The sequence below is a fragment of the Habropoda laboriosa genome, unplaced genomic scaffold (assembly GCF_001263275.1).
Source record: "Habropoda laboriosa isolate 0110345459 unplaced genomic scaffold, ASM126327v1 scaffold80, whole genome shotgun sequence".
Taxonomy (NCBI): Eukaryota; Metazoa; Arthropoda; class Insecta; order Hymenoptera; family Apidae; genus Habropoda; species Habropoda laboriosa.
Genome location: NW_017100193.1, coordinates 658,607 through 660,863, shown reverse-complemented (window position 1 = coordinate 660,863; position 2,257 = coordinate 658,607). Strand labels below are relative to the sequence as shown.

General features: G+C 54.5%; 1 protein-coding gene across 1 annotated transcript in view; it reads left to right on the top strand.

The window, feature by feature from the left end:
• The first annotated feature begins 151 nt into the window (after window positions 1-151).
• LOC108570193 (protein deadpan) overlaps window positions 152-2,257 on the top strand; it is a 2,638-nt gene continuing 532 nt past the window's right edge. Inside the window, exons 1-4 of the mRNA XM_017931997.1 lie at window positions 152-360; window positions 424-524; window positions 1,011-1,238; window positions 1,467-2,257. Coding sequence (XP_017787486.1) covers window positions 276-360; window positions 424-524; window positions 1,011-1,238; window positions 1,467-2,257 — 1,205 coding nt within the window. The 5' untranslated portion in view covers window positions 152-275. The remainder of the gene's footprint in view (window positions 361-423; window positions 525-1,010; window positions 1,239-1,466) is intronic.

Genomic DNA, 2,257 nt, shown 5'->3' with positions numbered 1-2,257 from the left:
GTCGTCGTCGTCGTCGTCGTCGTCGTCGCCGTCGTCGTCGTCGTCGCCGTCGTCGACGTCGTGCTCATTGTCGTCGTGGTCGTGGTCGCGGTTGTGGCCGTGGTCGCGGACGTGGCCGTGGTCGTCATCGCCATCGCCAGTACCATCACCATCGTTGTCGACATCGTCATCGTCGTTGTTACTGTTATCGTTGTTGTTAGTATCGTTGCCAGTATTATCGTTATCATCGTTCCCATTATCGTCGTTGCAGCCAAGGCCCCGCGTGGCCTACTAAGATGACCGCGCGTCTTCATTCGTTGAGGCATCAAGAGAAGAAATCGGCCGGCAACAGTCACAGACAACATCATCACCACCACCACCATCATCATCATCATCACCAGCAACAGCAGCAGCAGCAGCAGCAGCAGCAGCACCAACAGCAACAACAATCTCAACACCAACAGAACGTGCATCAGGGACCGAGTCCGGCAGCCAGCCCTAGTCCTAGCCTAAGCCCGAGCCCTAAACACTCGGACGGTCGTCGAGTGAGTAAATTGTCATTTCCTTCGTCGCGTCACTTTTTTCTACTTTCATCCATTTATCCTTGTTTCTTACCATAGGATACTTTCTCTCGTTGCACTTTAGAGTTCTGACCGTGTCTCACGTAGGAATTGCTAATTGCTCGTCTCGCTTTACCTTATTTCTCTCCAGCCCCGGCACGTTTTACGCGATTAGGTTTCACGAGTGATCTCGCAGTAATTACTCGGTGGGTGGAAAAGCGCGGGAACACGACGGAACGTTGCTGTATCCTCGTATACGTACGATCAGCACGAACGTCTCGTGGATTCGAGCAAGATAGCAAAGCGCGTCGTGCGAAGATTAGACTATCGCAGGGGTGGTTGTTGAAACAACCACGTTCCGTTGTGCGAAACTGAAGTTAGTTCTCCTTTTGGTTGGTCCAGCGAATAAAACCGCGTGCGTCTATTGTATCGCGCGTACCACTGTGTTGCAGCAGCTTGGTTATTTTTCAGGCAAACAAACCACTAATGGAAAAGCGACGGCGAGCGAGAATCAATCAGTCGTTGGCGGCGCTGAAGGCGCTCATCCTTGACAGCGCCCGGCTGGAGAACACGAAGCACAGTAAACTTGAGAAAGCGGACATTTTGGAGTTGACGGTTCGGCATCTGCAGAGGCAGAGATCACTCGCCCAGCCTGGCCTGTCGAGATACAAGGCTGGATACCAGGACTGTTCCAGAGAGGTATGTACGCGCGGGGCGAGGCTCGATTCGACGACGATTGGTGCCGCACTTGCACCGCAAGATCGATCTCGAGTTGAGAACGCGAACACTCTGCGAGCGAGAGGATAAGGAGAAAGTGAGAGGGAATGAAAGACCAAAAAAAAAGAAAAAAGAAAAAAAGCGGGAGACAGTCGGTCCGGTGTATCGTTCCACTGACGTATATACTTTCGGTTTGGCTGTGCGTTTCAGGTGAGCCGGTACCTCGATGCTCCGGACATAATCACCGGAAACACGACACCGATGGACCCCGCGGTGAAACAGAGGTTACTACGACACTTGGACAGTTGCGTGTCCGAGTTAGACTTGGATCTGGGTTCGAGGCCGGACAGCGGATTAGGCAGCAGTCCCGGAAGCGTGACGGATCGAGTGACGGGCGCGGGCAGTCCCGGTCCGTTGGAGCATGGTCATGTGCCATCGACCGCGCATTGCAGCAGCACGGCTCTGAATCCGGTCGGTGGTGGCGGCGTCGGCTTGATAAAGGCCGAAATCCCGGATATCGAACCAGCCAGACCGGACAGTAGCACTACCGCTGGCGATGAAAACAACAATAACAGCAACAGCAGTAGCAACGGCAACAGCCGACCAACCTCTGCCTTCGGCCAGGTTAACGGCAATAACCTTGATACACATCACCAGACAGTCCCGGTATCGATCCCTGTCCCTGGTCCAGGCCCAGTTCCCGTCCCTGCCCCTCCGTCCGGTGCCGGTATATCATCGGTAATCGATCAGGCTTCGAGCTCCCAGCAAAATCCGAACATGCTGTCGGTCGTGCAAGTGATACCCTCCAGGCTACCGGACGGACAGGTAGTTTTCCTTCTCCCTAGTCATTACGTTCAACTGGCAGCCGCGGCGGCCGCGAACGGTATCAGTATCGGGCCGAATCCGCCGACGGCCATATGGGCCGCTACCAATATGTCTTTGCTAAAAGCGACGGATAAGCTCGCGAAACGGCCACACGAGGAGATACAGGAATGGCAGGA